This window comes from Triturus cristatus, chromosome 4_2 (genome assembly GCF_964204655.1).
Source record: "Triturus cristatus chromosome 4_2, aTriCri1.1, whole genome shotgun sequence".
Lineage (NCBI taxonomy): Eukaryota > Metazoa > Chordata > Amphibia > Caudata > Salamandridae > Triturus > Triturus cristatus.
The window spans coordinates 571,459,803-571,478,450 of record NC_140586.1 but is presented as its reverse complement, the minus strand read 5'-3'; the positions used below and the strand labels follow the sequence as shown (position 1 = coordinate 571,478,450).

The 18,648-nt window shown below is 41.2% G+C and overlaps 1 protein-coding gene across 2 annotated transcripts in view; it reads right to left on the bottom strand.

The window, feature by feature from the left end:
* VAV3 (vav guanine nucleotide exchange factor 3) overlaps positions 1-18,648 on the bottom strand; it is a 1,147,877-nt gene that overhangs the window by 596,781 nt on the left and 532,448 nt on the right. For both annotated transcript variants that reach the window (XM_085602242.1, XM_085602243.1), the window contains exons 11-14: positions 14,298-14,366; positions 11,302-11,388; positions 7,407-7,492; positions 6,343-6,475 (exon numbers count right to left, since the gene is read on the bottom strand). In XM_085602242.1, the coding sequence (XP_085458368.1) occupies positions 6,343-6,475; positions 7,407-7,492; positions 11,302-11,388; positions 14,298-14,366 (375 nt within the window). The remainder of the gene's footprint in view (positions 1-6,342; positions 6,476-7,406; positions 7,493-11,301; positions 11,389-14,297; positions 14,367-18,648) is intronic.

Sequence of the window (18,648 nt, the reverse complement as noted above, 5' to 3'; positions counted from 1 at the left end):
TAATGAACCAGCACACACTAAGTTTAGCAAGTCAAACCTGGGGCAACTGCAGGAGGTTGGGGACATAGTCGCTGGTTAGGAAAATCTTTCTGAATCCCTGTTATACTCGAATGGGTGGGTTCGGAATCTTCAATCCAAAATTTATACCAGTAAGACAAAATTGTAATTCTCCAAGATTTTGATTGTACTCCAGAAGGGACAACTGAAGCCAAATCAGATACCAAACCCGCAGACAAGAGTTATCTTCTTCATTTTTAAAGTTAGCACCCAAGAGAACTTCAAGAATAGCTCCCCAGTTTTTGCTTCAAGGATGTAATTTGGTTGTGGGTACAGTAAAAGATAGAATGGTGACACTAATGTCTTCCTCTGCCCCAACCACTAAGATTGATACATTAGAAATTAGAAGATAGTTAAGATAAAAATGAAAAGGGAATTTATTTGGTTGGGGCATTTGAACATTGTTCAGAATGTATCAACAGATAGATACTGCCTCAAAAGGCATGCTAACAAAGGTATGTTCCACTCCCTAAAGAGATTGTTCTTAGAACTTGAAGTTGTTGATGTATGGACAAGTAGGCACCCAGTAGAAAAAATACACATACTTCTCTCATAGCCACATAACTTAATATAGGATAGATCTTATATGGAGACAAGATAAATATTATAGATAAAATTGCGGATCATGCATCAGTTATACGGGCCTGTCACATTTGGAAGAGGATGAAAAATAAGTAATTTGCTGTTCAACTCGCACCTACTGGAAGGTAGGACATATGAATCGTAATTTGGAAACCAAAGAAATAAATATTTCAATTAAATGATAATGATGAGACACATATAAATGGGGTGTGGAATGCCTAAAGATAAAGCACAAAAGCTATTTTTAATTCAACTTGTTGTTGACAGAAAAGTTCAGCAAAGCTTGGCCTAAGGTGGTATTGAGGGGCAAATAGATATCGGATACAGCAGACTAAAAATGTGTTATTACTGTAGTGAGACAGAATTTGGAAGGAGATCTGAAGGGGACTTAGAAAAGGTTGAGGATCACTACAAAAACTCTGGATCATTGACAGCGTTGTGGGCACCAACAACACTGAGGGACAGTTTAGCATACTTGAGATGTAGCATTCAGAAAGGGCACTCCCAAGACTGAGACAGCACTTCTATGAGCGGGCAAAAAAGACAGACAAATAATTAGTGGTTAGATTGTGCAAAGTTAATGAAAGAGATAGAATGACCAATGTTCATTCTCAAGATGGAATGATGATGAACTTTGAAAAGAATAGTGCCCTATACCAAGGTTACTCAATAAACCAGCAAGATACAGCATAGTCACCTTCTGGTAGGGCTTGTACCTGCCGATGCTACATAAGCAAGCAAGAAAGGCATCTGGACCAGTGAGTTACAGTGGAGGAAGTTGAGGGGATGACTAGAAACATTCCTGTTCATAAAGCACCCATCATGATGGTCTGAATATATCATTATATAAGACACTTTGATCTAAAGTAGCCCCACTTCGGGCTAAACTCTATAATTTGTTTATCATCTCAGGATTAGTCAGGCGAACTATGCAAGAGGCAGATATATCACTTATATATAGCCCATGGGAAACCAAAGAATTCTGTACAGCCTAAAAAACCTAATAACTCAATTTTGACTTCAAGATATACACAAAATGCTCAAACATAGATTAGACTCCCACCTAACCTATCTGATACACCCTGAGAGGCCAGGGTTTGTCAAAAATAGACAAATCTTTGATAACATCCAACCAGTACTTCATCTGATTGATACTTGCCACCAGATAAATGAAAAAGTATGAACCCAAACACTGATGGTAGGTGCTGGAGACAGTGTGGGCAGGAGGGAGATGTGGTAGTGCCCTTTTCTGAAGGTATTTTAGACGGAGGTATTACAGCGTTATAGTCTGTTGCTGAGGGCAATACCGGTTTTAAAGGCCCTGCACTCGAGCTATAGGCAAGAGCCGCAGTCGAGGGCCTAATATAAGGAGAGGGCCTTTAACAGCTGGTATAGCCCGAGGCAGAAGGGCTACGAGGCTATTAGAACATTCCACTGACTAAGGGTAGATCGTTCTAAATTAAAAAGTGAGAAACATGAGACAAGTATTGGGCTGTTGGAGCTCCAGGCTTATACCATCCACCGTAAGCTGAGAGCTACTCCATTGTCTTCAATGGAGCTCTCAACATTCTAATGTTCTAATAAGACATATAAGGGCTACCCAGGGAATCCCTCTTGTGAATGCAACTTTTTAATGTTATTAGAGATACATCCAGCTATACTGGTGGGCCTAACTAAAATTATTTGACTTCAATAATACACACGCTGTTGGCAGCAAAACAAGAAGTAGCTACAAACTGGAAGAGGTTGATGCTTAAAATGATTGATAACTGTCAAAAAGACTTTGGTCAATGATGGCAATAGAAATTCTAGGGATTTAGTAAATGAGGCAACCATTTAGTGCTGCCTGGAAACCATACATAGAGTTTATGAAGAAGAGAATTGCAAATATGATGTGCCCCAAAACGCTATGAGAATTAACCTTTTACTTGGACTAAATGCATGAATTGAAAACAATTATGGATCTGAGGACGATCAAATGATTGCAGTACCTTGACAATGCGGTTCTGCTTCACATAATACAAAATTCCGAAGGTCCAAGGGAGATCATTTGAATGTCACATTTGTTGGTTGAATTTCAAAAACAAAACACGAATGGCCTATTACGATGTGGTCGGAAACAGCTCCGACCGTTGGTCGAGCCTTTCCGACCTCATCGTAATATGCCGGTCGGATTCCTTTCCGACCGCCTCATTAAGATGGAGGTGGTCGGAAAGGAATCTGAACGTCATTCCGACTGGTTTACGACGGACTCAGAGAGTCCGTCTGCCAGTCGGAATGCAACCAGTAATTTCAAGGGCGGCTCTTTCCCCTTTTGGGATTACGAAGTCAGGTTTTGGCAGCCTTTCCGTGCCGGCCTTTCCGACATAGAAAGGCTGTCAAAACTCAACTTTAGGGCCCCCAGTAGGTCCCCCTTGGGTGCACAGCCTCCGGTTGGAGGCCAGTGCCCCCAGTTGATCCCTGCACCCTGTGGCAGGCACCTTGAGGTGCCTGCCACGGGGTGCAGGGATGAACTGCACCTCTTATTTTACAATGGGAACATGCATTCGGGCCAGAATACATGCTCCCATTGTAAAGTATAGGAATGCGGCCAAACAGTGTTCGGTTGCATCCTAATTAATCGGTCGGGATTGACGACCGGGTGTTGGTCGGTCCCATGACCGAGACGATTTCCGGCAGAGGAAACTCTGCCTGACATTTTAATAGGGCCCTAAATTGTGTTTGAAAAATCAACCTTTCAATTTATAATTTCATAATGTCTGCAATACCTTTTAGAATACAAGGATGTTGTGACTGCAATTATAACACTTTTCCTTTATTTAAGTGAGTAACAGTATAATTTCTTTGAAATTCAAAGGCCAGGGCTTAATGTTATAATACTTCCTTTACTTATTTTTGAAGTTGTGGGGCATCTAAAGTAGCAAGCTTGACATTTATTGCAAGTATGAGAATTTAAAATGAGTAAAATTGAGCAAATGTATATACACTTTACAGGGTATTTTGCAAATGTGGATGTCTTTTTGTGGTCTGTTTATAATTCTTCTAGGTTTTTGGTATTGATTAATCTAAAAACATATTTAAATAGTTTTACATTTTGTTAACTACTTCACCTTGAAAATGTTTGTGTGTTCATAAAATATGTGATCTCATATTTATCATGTACATCCTGATCAAGGTTGGATAATATGTAGCATAGTTGAAACTTGGCATTGTATTTCTCTTTTTTTGTTTGCTTGAACTTTGGTCCAGTTAAAAAAACATGAAAATCATCAGTTGATATTTTCAAATGGACTTCAGAGCATACACTATTCATTTACTTGATTTAACTTGATTCTCTTTATTTGGTACAGTTCCTAAATACATGATTAGTACTATTGGTGTGAAATGTGTGAGATTTCAAATAACAATAATACACAAACATAAAACTTAAATATATATTTGAATAGATGTTTGATAATCGTTTGCTGCTTAAGTATGCCCCCATGATACTTGACTTGGCAGTGGCAGGTTGAGATGATATTGATAAGAAAGATTAAAAAGTAGGTGACTTGAAGCAAGACAATAGACTAAATTAGAGTAAATTATTTCTATGTGGGTTTGTAGCGAATATTTAATGTACTATGTCGACCTGGATATCCCTCACTTCTACATGGTTGGCGTTTGGGCACATGCCATGGAGTAGAGGTAGTGGAAGACATGTGGAATGTTGTGAAAAACATAATACTAACATTTTGGATAAAACTGTACCACTCCCACATCAAATATAACAAAACACAGTATGTAGGCATGGCTAAGAGGTGACACTAAGAAAATAAGAAATATATGTAAATGAATTTGGGGATGTACAAAGTTTTGGAGTTTTAAAACTTAATATTTAATAAAAGTTTAAAAATCAGATTTACATTTTTGAAGCTGATGAAATTTAAAATAAAAGGGGCCAAAAGGGACCATGAATAGCAATGGGAATGTACGTCCTGAAATACAAGGTTGCAAGTGCATCACTCAGCAACTGCTTATTGAATGAAGTTGGTGGATTTATATATATTTTGTGATGCAATGCCAGATACCTCTTGGTGGGACTACAACACAGGGAAGTTGATGACCTAGTTTCTAAGTGGCAACTATTGTGTACCTCTACTGCAACTGAAGGCTTTTGGCGGACAAGAGTGAAAAAGAAGATACATTTTCAGCAACCTCAAGAACCATCCATGTTGAAATGCAAAAAAAGGTTCTGTCGAGTTCAATGTCTAGCATACAATGATATTAAAACAAGAATTTAAAAATTCCTCTAAATTATTACTCACATAAGAACACATGAGCAAAGAATCTTGATCTATAAACAATTATATTGAAATGGTATTTAGAAATTATATTAAAAAATAATAACAACAAGGTGCTTTGTGCATAGTGCAAAAAAATATTGTGCAGTGCATAGGCACAAGTGAATATATGTCAGCATGTTTTGTCAACACTTTTACTTCTTTCATGGCCCTGGCACGAAATTTCGAGTCAAATCTCTTAACTAGGTATGCGGCTTCCATAACAATCATTGCCACAACAAGTTTGATGTAGTACATGGCAAATATAAGATCCGTTGACAACACATTTAGCTTTCTTGGTCAGTATTTTTCACAATTCATTACGGTCAAGCACAGGTTGGGCAGCTGCTAGAGAGCTAATGAAAGCCTCCAGGAGTTTCTGGAAGGGAAAAGGTAAGATTCTAAAAGTTACTTTCCCAAAATATTTATTAAAATCTAACGTCACCATTGAGCTGTGGTTTTTTAACAAATATTAACATTAGTGTTTTGACTATTTTTCCACCTGAACCCATACCGAGATAGCAGAATTACTAGTTTAATCTGTACTGTTCTTTCTTTATAGGACAGCCAGACCGATCCACAGTTAAAATAGCTTTTGGGGCCTTGTCATTGTAGGGACATGGTAACAATGCATTTCTACATGGCCCCCTTTTAAATACCATGCACCCTAACTTGTGGGCCATAAGGCCAAAATAAGGGTGAAAGTATTAATATTTAAAAGGGAGGTTTGCCCCTGTCAAAAAAGGATTATTTTGACAGCTTGGATGGCAGGTGTAAAGTGCAGCTGTCACATTGGTGGATGTCACAATAAGTGCTGCAGTCCATGGGTGATATTTAACTTTTCATGCCCTGGAGGTATTTCTACACCATACTATCGCCCTATAAGAAAGTTCATTTTGCCAATTAGGAGTTAGTCCATTTTACCACATCTTAGAGGTTCAGAGCACATAGGCTGGGACATGATTAGCAGTGTCTCAGCTCACAGAGTCAGAAAACCAGCAACATCAGTCCAAAAGAAATGCGGGTGATCATGCCAGTAAAGGCCACTTTCTGAACAATATTAATTTTTCGACGTGTGAGTTTGTTACCAATCCATTTATTTTTCACAGTAATATATTCCTAAGCACTGCATGTGTTTTTGATTTGATTCATCCAATTAAGGAGAGATTTTGAACATGGCGGGGATGGGTTTTTAACCTATTCCATTAACTCACCTTCTTTTAAAAGAAGGCAGACTCAAAACAATAGCTATCATGGTAGCGCATGCATGTGCATCTTTGAGATTGTAAAAATTCTTTTAGAGAAAAAAGGTATGTCCATTCTGGCTTCTCATTGTTTACCTTTGCTTTGAATCAAAGTGTTGAGCATGAACAAATAAATATACCTTTTTATTTTCTTTATCAGTGGTGGGGTTGTTGTTTATTTTATATTGATGAAGATCTATGATTTCCTTCATTTCATAGTTATCACCTCTCCGTTTGCAAACAATCACAGCTTGGTCAAACAAGAAAATGTGCCTGAAATAAAATAACACAGTATGGGTTTCAAAACATTTCAGCAATTTTATCAAACTTGATAAAAATCTACTCACTACTAAAAATGAAGATAGCTTTCGAACATTTCTCATAATCCTCTTACCTTCAGCACAGTTTGGTAATACTATACATTTCAATCAAATTCTTTATGTGGTTAAAAATAACAATAAAAGCAATAAAACGATTACAACACAATTACTAAGCCATTTTATCCCTTATCCTGACAGCAGCTAACAAAAATGTTTTTCTGAGAACCACAGTAAGGGATCATAAAGCATCTGCAAATAAAGAAAAGCAAGTCGAAAATGAACAAAATAACATTTTTAAGAAAAGGGATGATAAACGTTTGCCTATAAACTATATAAGATCTACAAAAAAGATGAAGTGCAAAGAAGTCTGAAGAGAAACGTTCTCAGGACAAAAAGTTAGGTTCTCTAATGCAACCTAACTTTTAGTCTAAATCATACTAATAGATAAAGATCATAGGTGTTACTGAGAATAAAAAGGTATGGTTCCATACTGTTGTATTTAACTTCATTAAAGATTTACCATTGGGCTTAGATAGTTTTAAAGTTTCTCTTTTCTATCTCCTGAGCTGAGAAAATGTAGGCTTGGTCCAACTATTATCACTTCTGTTATAATCTCAAGATGTGTAAAAAGATCCAGCCTGCCAAATTCCAAACATATACATTTTACATAACTCAACCATTTGCAATTAAGACAATGAACCAGTGTAAACAACCCCTGATAATCTGTCAGCTTAAATTAGCACACGGTTGGACCAAATGGAGGAGCACAACAACAATGGAGAGAGCTGGAGTCTGTCCTCCAATATCATGCATTAATTGATAGGTTTTTTAAAGATGGTCTCTTCTTAATGCAATGCATGACACGTTGCCTCGCAGGTGCTCACCTGTCTTGCCTTGTGCGCTTGTCCACCGAGCTGATCCTTATTTCACCATCCACTTTTGGTCTTCCGTACACCAGGAGGGGCTGGTTCTAAAACATAACACACAGTTACTCTGTTATTAGAATTAATGGCGATTGAGAAATAGAGGCGTTACATCAACACAATTATTCTCATCAATTTAGCATGCTCGCCCTCACTTACAGAAGGCTGATATGACATCATGAATCATGATTCAGATAATTGTGCCACCACAATTGTTAATTGTGACATTATCACAAATAAAACTTTGAATCGGAAACAATATGCAGACATTGTGTTTCTGCATGTTTTCCCTAGCCAAAGGTGCAAAGTTAGCACCTGCCTTATTTTGTTGCCTATAGGCATGTTTAATGTACCGAAATCCACCTGTCATTAATTTAACACGATTTGTGGCACTACTACTATTCAATACACGTGGCGCATTGTGGTCAAAAACATATTCTGCATCATTTTATTAGCACTAACTTGTAAATTAGCAGATCATCTAAAACAGCTTCAGAGAAATAAAAGTGATGCACCAGATTCATTAATTAATTAATTTACATTAGGAACTTTGAAACAGCCAAAGTGATTGGCTCACTCAGAACGAAAATATGGGACCCCCCCCCCCCCCCCCCCCCCAAGGAGTAATTGACTACTATCTGCTGAATTTCACAATAAATTCTCATTCTGGGAGACCGTCAAATTGAAAGGCAAGGAAAAAGTTAGAATTAGTAAAGATGGAAGAAAAGCATAAGGTATTCTTTTCAAAATAATTTGTATTTCATCACACACAATTATGTAGTTCACTAACGCGAAGCTCAGACGTAAATGCGGAATGGACTCTCTTCAGTCAACATGCTTTTTACATGTATTTTCCCATGGCAATTGCATAGTATTGGGAGAAATTTACAAGAATCCCATTCATATCTCACTCCTCCTCTATATATTCTATTTCCACATGCCTGCACAGGAATTATTTGTTTGTTGCTTGTAAAGTACTCTCATACTTATTTTAGTTTGCAGCCGTATGTAAAAAAAACATTTAGTTAAAAAATGTGGAGTCCACTGAGTTGCAAAGAAAATGTCTACGTTGTACGAGGAACTCTAACTAACCAGTGCTTAATTAGCAAACAAATGTGTGCCCTGTAGCAATGTATATAACTGGAAAATGGTGCAATCGATAGGGCACACTTGCCGATATGTACTGCAGTGTGTCTTTTGCCAATGCTTATTTAGCACTTGTGAAAATCCAGATTTGCATATGTTTTAGTTCTACATGACCTAGCGTGAATTACGTTTTTCATGTATAAACTATTTCGGTCAGTTGTTCAGGACTTCCTGTGCATTTTCTGAGATTAACATGCAGGTTTCTCATTGAACTGCTGATACAGTCACTCAATAATGAATATAACATCGCCTATGTGGTGCCTTTTGAATGTGTGGCAGGACACAAACCTAGGGAGGGCAGACCAAACCTGGGTAACTCTGGGCTTTGGGGGGCCTCTTCCCCGACTCTACTGCGGGACTGGAAGAAGGACATGGACTGGTGCATGGTGGCAGAGAAAACGGTATATACGCAAAGAGGCTACCCGAAAAAATGGGGGAACAAACGGAATGTATTTAAGGGGAGTCCATGTGAGCCCCTGGTGGAGGTTACACCCCTGGCCTTGGCTCAAGCGGAAACAATTTTATGCTGCCAGTATTCCGGAAAAGAAGAAAAGTGGCGGCCCTGTGTTGCCCACGAGCAATATACGGGGGAGGACAGGATGCTAACGCTTAACGGTGCTTGTAAGCTTGATGATGTACTACCATAATTTTGCCGTGTTACAACAAAAAGATATCTTTAAAAAAATTATGAATATAACCAACTGGTTATGACTACACAGGTAGATAACTAGCCTTAGTAAAGCGCCCCAAGTCAAACAAGTCCCTTATAAGAGTTGGCACTTTTGGTGTAAATAGAACTTTGAACTAGTATGCATACATAGCCTGAGAAATGTGGATTTCTTGCTACTTAAAAAGCCCTCTGGGAATTTTCAAAGACCAAGTTCTAATATGAAGTACTCTGTATTTAGGTTGATCATAATATTGCAATGCACAGAAGCAATCTTTAAGTAATTATAGTCAATGGTACCTGGGAACGGTATTCTAACACTATATTGTATTTTAAATATCACCAGACAAACATTATAGCAACAACCTTGAAATCCATAAAGCCATGTTATGTTATGTTACTGAGACTTCTAAAGCACTCTGTTACCCTGGGGTATCCTGGCGCTATGCACTACCTACCTGGAGATAAATCAGATGGAATTACTCATGTAAATAGCCATGTTTTTAATTCTTTCCTGAAGGGAAGGACCTCAGTAGAGCTTCTAAGATGGAAAGGCAGGCTGTTCCATGCCTTAGTGGCACAGTGACAAAAGCTCCTACCACCCCAACTGGCCTTGTTGTAGCGAGAAACGATCACTTGTTTAGCTTGCGAAGAGCACAAATCTCTTCCGGGAACATACCATTGTATTGCATGTTTCAACAAGTCAGGACCAACACCCTTAAGGGCCTTACAAACTATACACAAAGCCTTAAACTGTGCCCGTTGCATGACGGGGAGCCAGTGAAGAGTTCTAAGTCCCATCCTCACCGAGACAAACCTGGGTGTACCTGTTAACAGCCTGGCTGCCGCATTCTGTACGATCTGGAGTCTGACCAAATGTCTCTTCTGGATGTTGATATAGAAACTATTGTAGTAATCCAGACGTGACAGAATGAGCGCTGTGACTGCTGTCTTCAGGCTGTCTTCCGAAGGAGTAATTTGATTTTCCTCAGAATTCTGAGAATGTAAAAACAAGATGAGACGACCCTACTAATTTGGTCACCGAAGGAGAGTTTCAAATCAAGGATCGCTCCCAGATTCTTAGACTTCTCCACGGGGACTGGAAGCATGCAGTCGGCCACCAGTCAGGTGTCCAGAGGCTAGGGGTGTTCCCGAATATAATCACCTCTGTTTTACCTGCTTTGAGTTTAAGGCACTTTGATGCCATCCAACCTGTAATCGCCTGCATACAGTCATGGCATTTTGATCCGGTCTCAACCTCTGCCCCATTCTGAAGGGAGAACACAATGTGCGTGTCGTCCACATAACAGGTTAACTGGAACCCGAAGGATCTAATCAAGACTGCCAGTGGTGACACATACACATTAAATAATGTGGGACTAAGAGAAGAACCCTGTGGCACTCCACAAGGGAGAGAGAAGGGCCTAGATCTACCTCTACCAAGGTCCACAGTTTGCGTTCTACTGGTCAGAAAAGATTTCAAAAGAACCCAGGCCTTGCCTTGGACCCCGACCGTAGATAAGCGGTCCATTAAAACTTCATGGTGGACCGTATCAAAAGCGGCCGAAAGGTCTAGCATGATGAGTATAGCGGCACCTCCCTGGTCCAAGGCCTCTCTAATCTCCTCCATTAGGATAAGTAAATATTAATAAGCAGTGCGTAATTTGTCAAAACAATGAGTGCCGGTGCCCAAAGCTCTGCTCCGAAGCTGTGGCCAGTGCAATTAGATGTCGTGCACCAAGTACTAAGGCGGGGCAGTGCTAACTGCACCTCATGCCATTTTAATCCACTGCCAGACAATCCATGGCCCTTTATCTAACTGCTGTAGGTTCCTGCTTTCTCACTTTGCGACGTTTTTTCCGTCTTTGCAGCAAGTTACTGAAGGCGAACATTCCATCCGGAGAGATCCATGTGTTCTTTAAAAGCAAAGTATCTTCCTAATATTAATACATCATTTAGCGAATCAAGAAAATACAACACACTATCTCCCACAAAACTCCTTCCATCGACCTAATAACAAACAACCTCATGACAAAGACTCACCAGATTCTCGATTGACAATTCAAACTGTTTAATTTCACGAAGAGTTTCATTGTCTCTTTTTACTTCATTTACATACTGAGCCAAATCCTGCAATACAAGAAGCCACATGTCAGTAAGAACAAGCACATCGATCCATCATTTTATTTAAGATGTGCTGCTTCATTCCGGAACACACCTTCAGAGGCATGGATTTTCTGCAGACATACTTCTAGCTCACACTGCTAGCCTAAATCTTGGTTGAATCTTCATGATGAATGATTCGGGCTCACACTTTGTAAGGTGCGTTCCAGAAATGTAATATTTGTTGACATCTGTATAACTCATTTTTCTTCATTTAATGACTTGTGAAAGACCCAAAGGTTCCTTAAAAGTAAAGTCTTGGTTGCCATCTGTGAGCTCACAGGTGATATGGCAAGGACTCTCCTTTAGACCAAATTATGCAGGGTTGAGGCTCACAGGTGCCATATGATTATATAGATTTCAAAAGGGGGTTCTACATGCACACAATTACACAACTTTATATCAAAGCCAACACATCCAGGACATTCATCCTTCACTGTCCTTTTTATGTTCAGGACAAGCTATGGTAATCCCTGGTTAATACATGGCCGGCCATACATGACCCTGGTGTAATCATATGTGGTTAAGGCATTTAAGCAGTTGTTGGCAGGCCCTTCTCCATTCTTCCGCTAGCTTTGGGATGAAGACTGCTCTGTTGTCAGTATCTGAGAGGTTTGCGAGCAGTGGCATCTGTGTGCACATTAGGAAAACTGCATTGGCTGGCTTGAGACACGTCATGAGATATAGGCATTGGTAACTAATGCATAATAATGCATATTCTTTTACAGACCACGTGGTAACATCTTGCTTTAACAGCTATTAGTATTAAGCAATTCGGTGGTACACATTGCATTGCCCTCTGAACGATAAAAGCCTCATGCCAATGAAATGCCAAACTGTGCCCTGTAGATTGCATTACGTTTATGCAGCAGGCACCAACACAGCACTGATTGGTACTTATGTTTATCGTGCTTTGAGAATGGCACATATTTAAATGAGGGTACACCTCAAATCTGTGGGCCACATAGGCAGGGGATAGGCTTCTATAGGCTTCTATGGTTGCATAGGTTTAAACACCCAATGAGTCACAACTCCCTCTCAAATACTATAGGGGAAATTACAAGGTTTATTACATTGTCTGGAATCCATCTGTAGCTAAAAGCCTACAGTAACAGGTTGTTCACAGGGGAGAAAATCTCCAGCCAGGCTAGTTGCACGTCCTTCCTTTTTTCTTGGAAACATGTTTCCATATTAAAAAAATCCCTTTCCCCAAAGTCTCAAGAGAAATTGTAATTCCCCCCAATTATTTAATCACTCACACCGACTTTAATTGGGTGGAAGTGCATAAAGGTAGTGCAAAAGTATCTGAATGCTGACACCCTTAGGACTTTGTAGGAATTCGGGATATTTGTAGGAGGTTCTTCTTAGTAGTGCTTCAATGGGAATACCCATCGACTGCTCTTGTCATACACTTAAGATTGCAGAACATTCACTCGCCTGCACAATTGTCTGGAGTTGCTCTTTTCCCAAATTAAAATTCTGTGTATCCCGATACTATAAATCAAGAATTGTATGTTCCAGCCACTCGAACCACTTTCTGAACACGCAATTTTGAGGTGCGTCAATCTGCTACTGAATGACTGTCATTAATCCCTTTCTGATGCACACCTAGGGATGAGGAAACATGGACCTAACGACCAAGGCTTTGGATTACACTGGAGTCCTGGGTGCATAACTCACCATTGCAAAAGTATCCCCTCCCTTTCTAAATGATGGATGAAGTCACTGTGATAATTCATACAGAACAACATCCAAATATCTTCTAAGAAGTCACCATTCAAGGTGCACCCAGAAAGGTGACCACTTCCCTTCGGGCCATTATGGACACTGTTTCCAGTCATGGACTTTCATCCTGCATGCTGAAGTCATAAATTGCTTCCATTGAACTAATTAGACTAACTCCCCTGAAATAATGATTTCTAGGTGGAAAGTTTAGGACTGGAATAGCCTTCATAACAGCCCAGAGTGAGGCGGTCCCCCCAGGACACAGGAAAGTGTTTGGAGGTGCAGAAAATGCACAGCTGTGCAGGTTGCTGTATGAAAATGCAGCTGACGATACTTTTATGCATTTAGCCCTTAACTAAACCAAGGAGCCCCTTGTCTTTTGAGATTCACCTCCTCAGATGTCTCCTTCGAAGAGGACAGAAGGCTCTGGCATCAACTGAGACATTGAAGAACCCATCACTCTTCCAAGCACAAGCCCTGTATGGCTTGACCCCTCTGGATCAGGCTACGGCCCTAGTCCCCTTCTGTACTCCCTCCCATGGAACTCTAGCAATGGTGAGTCCTGGGGCACCTCGTAAATGAATCTTGGTAATCAGACCTTGTGTGAGAGTGCGCGAACACTTAACACAAATTTGAAACCTTATGCAATGCAGGTGTGCTTTCTTTTGCTTTCTCTTGTGTTTTCTTTAATGTTGCATAGATTAATCGTGCAATAATTTTGACAAAAAAGTTGTCCATACTGCACTTTTACAGCTTCTAAAAATTGTTAAAACAATCCCCAGGAAGTAGGGGCAAGTCAAACCTGCCAACATTTACAGGGGGAAAATGGTCAACAAATCCCATTACAGGTAAAATTTACTGAGGAAAACACTGATTCCATATGCAATTCTCTTCTCCAGCGAGAGCTCAGAAAAAGAGGTATTTACAGCAGCCGGTAAACACCCGGGGATATTGGTATTTACAATACATTATATTCAAAGTCTTTATCTCGCCTCCACTCACAATCAGAGGCTGTGTTTCTTACCTATCAAGTAAGTGATCCTTGGATACATTCTCAATGTTCTATGTTATAAATCGTGCTTTAAGACTGTGCTTCTTGCGAAGTGAACCAGGTTAGTACTTTCATATTATGACGTCAGAATGTCACCTACCTTCATTGCATCCAGAGCTAGCTTCAGATTTGCTTTCTGTGTTGAATCACCGGTGTGCTTTACAAGTTCCTATTAACAGAAACAGTCATTTCATTAGAATGTTTACAATGCGGATACAAGCCATACTAAACATTTTCTGCTGTAAATAAAGATCACGCGCAGGAGTGCCAAACAAACTACCTAGGGGTGCCAGTGTCTGATTAAAAATACATACATGTCAAACCAAGATGACACACTGCAACCCTCGGAAGGTACCTAAATGAGGCAACGTCTGCACTGGCCTGGGCCTGGGAATCATGTGCGATGGAAGAGAGACGTCACTTGTGATCCCTGGAGGGAGCGATAGAACCTGCAGCGCCTTCGTTCACAGGAACGCCAGTGTCATCAGATAGCAGAACAAACAGGCCTTTCCAATCAGTCTCCATCGCATAATCAATGGGCTGAGCCGGAGCACAATGAAACAGACAGCCAAAATAATGATATCAGCACTCTTATAGCAAGTGTCACTTTCGCAATTACTTTGGAAGTACGGAAGCTGATAGGGGTCACTATCTTCGCCCATCTTGTGGGTGTCTCTATAGATTTTGTGCACAGGATGTCATTGACTAATTGTCACAATTATTTTCGCATTTGCTACAGCATCATTTTCCACTGTGAGGGCATGCGGTGTGCTGGTTTGCACTATATGTGCTTACTTGTTTCCGGTGTATTATCATGGTTTTGTATATTGTGTTTTTTTCGTTCTATTCACATTCTGGGGCTTTATGATGGAAAATGCCCGGGGCGCAACAGGCATGTGGGCCTGCTTTGTGCGCTCCCGGGGCACTTTGATATTACAGTAAGAGTCGCAGACGTTTGTATTGTCATTTCTGTAATACAGGTAGCACCAGAGGGTGTTCACTCATCTGCATTGTGGCATGACCATATGCAAATGAGGGAATCCCTTTGCCTCTGCGCCCGTGTCGTATTATAGACGTGGGCGCAGAGGCAAAGAAGCTGTCAGGAGGTGCACTAACAGCGCAAACAAAGAGAGCGCGCAGTATTCTGTGTTTGTACCCAGGTGTGCATGCTAATGCTGCACGAGTTTCCATTAAGGCAGGGCTTTCCAAACTTTTCATGTTGGTGACACACTTTTTGTAGATGCATCATTTTCGGGACAAGGGGAGACCATGGGGGGTTCTCCCCCCACTGGAAGAAAATTTTGGGGGAAAAGTGGGCAAATGGTGCATTTTCCAGCCAATTTGAGAAAGCAGCAAGGTTAATAAAGCAATTGTGAATCTGTTCTAACAAAGACAGTGACTGGCAAAACTGGGTGTAAGGTTAGGTTTGTGCCTGAAGCAAGAATATAATCATGCACACATTGACACATGCCCCAGTGATTTACGGCACAAAAAGGGTAGGTGCACGCACTGCCAACCCTTCCAACCATGCACAAAGTCCGCCTGCTGGAGCCCGAACCTCCTAAGAGGGGTTCGGGGGGGATCTCCCCCGGAGAAAATTTTGAAAAAAAGTGGGCAAATGGTGCATTTTCAAGCAAATTTGAGAAAGCAGCAAGGTTAATAAAGCAATTGTGAATCTGTTCTAACAAAGACAGTGACTGGCAAAACTGGGTGTAAGGTTAGGTTTGTGCCTGAAGCAAGAATATAATCATGCACACATTGACACATGCCCCAGTGATTTAGGGAACAAAAAGACTGGGTGCACGCACTGCCAACCCTTCCAACCATGCACAAAGTCCGCCTGCTGCCTTGGTGAATATGAGTTATACAAAAATCCGTTCAGGAAGGGGAAATTGTGAGTGGCTCCCTGAACCTAGATTAAAAGTATGCCTGGTCTCCACTCTGTGAGCTACATTCAGGGTCCTATGCTATTTTTTGATAAGTAGGTAGAACAGCTTTGAACTAAAATATGCATCATTTATAAAGCACACTCACAAACTGTCTGCTTTAGCAATAGCTGTAAACAACATTAAGCGCAGAAGAGCCGTAGATCCATATGCACCTCTGAATGTATTCCTTTTTCAAAAAACTTTGGCATTGCTTATTTAGCTGCTGCACGCTTGGTACTGGGATGTTACATAGAATGAAATGCATGCAATGAACATTTTGTGCCCTGATTACAACACACATTTTGCAATAATGGATAGTATCTTTCAAGAACGAGGTTTACTTTCCTCTGAGTTACAAGTGACATCAAATAGACAACAAAAACAGAGCTCGAGTAGTCTATGGTTCTAGTCGGAACCCCGAGGTGAAAAGTTTTACTTTATTGAAGGACAATCATCTCTACAACTGTATGTTATGCATGCCCCTCCCCAGTTCTGTCCTCCCGCGCAGGTAACAAGGGCGCATAGAGATGCCGTACACAGAAATGCCACTCTCCTGTAGCCCCCTCCGCTAACTGGATATTAAAAGTCACATTTACTTGGTTAGCATATGTGGGGTGGAGTCTGCCTTGAAGCTGTCTACCTTACATGCCATTCACGTGCTGTTTCTTAACGTGATGGAATGAATGCAGGTGTGGAGCTGGGCGAGGCTGGCAACCAAGGCAATACAATGCCGTGCTCCCCGTTGAGCTTCAGAGGAAGATGTCGCCATGGCTCATCTTTGGACTCTAGTATAGTATCCAGCCAGCCACTCCCTAACACCCTTCGTGCCCCTCCCCTCACACACATTTTACAGAACATTCCTCCCTCAGGTGCCCACACCATCAATTGTGCCTTCTTTTCGTCCAGTTACACAACATACCATCCTCAAACACTGTCTACCACCCCGCCCCGATATTTCTGAAATAAATTGCAAACCCGCCGTCCTTCCAACCCCCCTCACTAGCCTCAACATCTCCCTCCACAGCTTGTCCAAAAAAAGCACACATAAAATGGTGGCAGGCCGGCATTCCCACTACCCTCCCACAACCTGCATGAATTCTCTCCCTGAAACCATGGCCAGACGCTCTGTTTCAATCACAGCCGGAAGTCAGACTCTCTGAGAGACGGCTTGTCAGTGCCAACTTTAATTCCATTATATAGGGGCGGCAGTTGACACTTCGTCGCCCCTCGGGTATGTGGAGACTCGAGAGGCGTGGGAAACAGGAACTGTGAGTGCTCCCTCGGGTCTCCAGAACATCAGTCCGCTGAGCTCTGGCATGGGGTCCAGTGTTCATTGCTCTGATGTCAGAGTGGTGGCTAGCTGGGTTTTGAACACCAAGTTCACGATGTCTTACATTGGAAGCAACAAACAGTAGTCTCATATTTTATGTATTGAGATGGTTGTATTATGTGCAGTTACCTAGATGGAAATGTGTTGTTCCTACATTCATATTGTATCTTATGCCCCTCATGTGATATGTTGGCATTGAAAATATGCAATATGCTTCATAGATAGACTAAAGCTTTTTCAAAATGCTCCAATCCTCTCTGATAACCCTTGCCTGGGTGGGCAAACAACCCCGGCTTTGCTGGCAGTGACTCACGCTTCCATACAGGCAAGGAGGATTTGGAGCCCCTGACTGTTATCTTTATTACTTATGCGCACTATTGGTATCACCCCACTAGAGCTACTCTGCATGTTGCAATCGAAAGTGACGATGCCCATCCCACACAAAGCTATAAAGCTGCACGCACGGGTAGTCCTATCACAGAAATAAACACTATTCGTTGCACCACACATGCTTGGAATGCAATATCCACCTGAGCTAATAAGCTCCCCTTATATGTACAGACTTTACCATTAAAACATCACCCAGCGATATCGGTTACACAGGAGCCTAAGACGCTTGCCCATCTAAACAAAGTGGTCAATAGGGGACCTGTACCTAATACAATTCTAATAAAATACTCACTGCGCATTCAACGATCAATAATCAACGCGCACGGCAAAGGAACCTGCTGCGCGCACACGCTCCTCTCTTGCCTCTGCGTACCGTACTGCGTCACTGACATGCGCAGACATCCTGATGCATGAGAATGTACGTCTTAAAGATTTAAGACAGACGTACATGATTGATTAGAGAGCACCGTCGCACGACACACTCACACATGTAAGGCAACACAGTACCGTGTCGCGATACATACTTTGGAAAGCTCTGCATTAAGGGATCTTCCACAGTTACTGTATGTGAGAAGGTGGTTCTGACACCTGGATGTTTCGCTTTTTGAGCATCTAATTGTTGAGCTTTTACTGTGGGGGAGCCTCATAAGTTGGGACTCACCCACAGTGAACTCAGGATGTGAGAGACTGCATGGAGATTTTACTGGTGTCCCCCTGGCTTGACCAGGCCACTGCGCAGCAGCTGGAGTAAGGGACACAGGGCTGGTTACATGCAGACATGTGTACATGCGAGTGCACATGTG